Raw genomic sequence first — 1,167 nt, forward strand, 5'->3', positions numbered from 1 at the left:
ATGATGGAGACCCTAGAAGAAACTGAACTCTGCTTTCCACAGCTCCTCAACTCCTCCTGCAGGAAGCCAAAGCACCCTCATTCTGAGGCTGTGCTTATTTACATTATGCTGTCCTCTATCTCTGTGCTCACTGTAACTCTCAACCTGCTGGTCATCATCTCCATCTCCCACTTCAAGTAGTAAAATATGTAATCAGTTTCTGATACTGATGGATGATCTGATGATGTGTTGATGTATAATTTCAAGCTTTTAAAATTTTACCTATGGATTATGTCTGCTTGATATTAGAATAGAATTTCTACTAATACTGTACAAACAATAATTCATATGATGTTTCTTTTTCAATCCAGGCAGCTGCACACTCCCACCAACCTCCTCCTCCTCTCTCTGGCTGTCTCAGACTTCTTTGTGGGCCTCCTGATGTCCTTTCAGATTCTCCTCTCAGATGGCTGCTGGTTTCTCAGTGACCGCATATGTACTCTGTACTGTGTTTTAGACTTCATAAATACCTCTTCCTCAGTAGGAACCATGGTGTTCATTTCAGTTGACCGCTATGTGGCTATTTGTGACCCTCTGCATTACCCCAACAAAATCACTGAGAGAAGAATTACAATCTGTATTTGTCTTTGTTGGTTCTGTTCTGTTCTTTACAACACTCTCATACTGAAGGATAACTTGAATCAACCAGGCAGGTATAATTCCTGCATTGGAGAGTGTTTAGTTGTCATTAACTATGTTGCCGGAGTTGCTGACCTTATTTTGACCTTTATTGGACCTGTCACTGTCATCATAGTTCTGTATCTGAGAGTATTTGTGGTGGCTGTGTCTCAGGCTCGTGCCATGCGCTCTCATATTGCAACTGTCACACTTAAGCATTCAGAGACTGTGTTTGCTAAGAAATCTGAGTTGAAAGCAGCCAGGACTCTTGGTGTTGTTGTAGTTGTGTTTCTGACATGCCTTTGCCCATATTACTGTTCCTCTCTTGTAAGTCAGAACGCCTTGTTTGGTGTTACAACTGTGCCTTTAGAGACCTGGCTGTTCTATTTTAACTCTTGTCTAAACCCAGTGATCTATGCCTTTTGTTACCCCTGGTTTGTTAAATCTATTAAGCTCATTGTTACATTTAAGATACTGCAGTCTGACTCCTGTGAGGCCAACATACTTTAG

At 41.4% G+C, this 1,167-nt stretch overlaps 1 protein-coding gene across 1 annotated transcript; it reads left to right on the forward strand.

Moving 5' to 3' along the window:
• LOC108880081 (trace amine-associated receptor 13c-like) lies at nt 1-1,167 on the forward strand. Its single transcript, XM_018671508.1, has 2 exons — nt 1-176; nt 351-1,167. The coding sequence occupies exons 1-2, from the start codon at nt 1-3 to the stop codon at nt 1,165-1,167; spliced, it is 993 nt and encodes a 330-aa protein (XP_018527024.1).

This window comes from Lates calcarifer, unplaced genomic scaffold, assembly GCF_001640805.2.
Source record: "Lates calcarifer isolate ASB-BC8 unplaced genomic scaffold, TLL_Latcal_v3 _unitig_831_quiver_1062, whole genome shotgun sequence".
NCBI classification, from domain to species: Eukaryota; Metazoa; Chordata; class Actinopteri; family Centropomidae; genus Lates; species Lates calcarifer.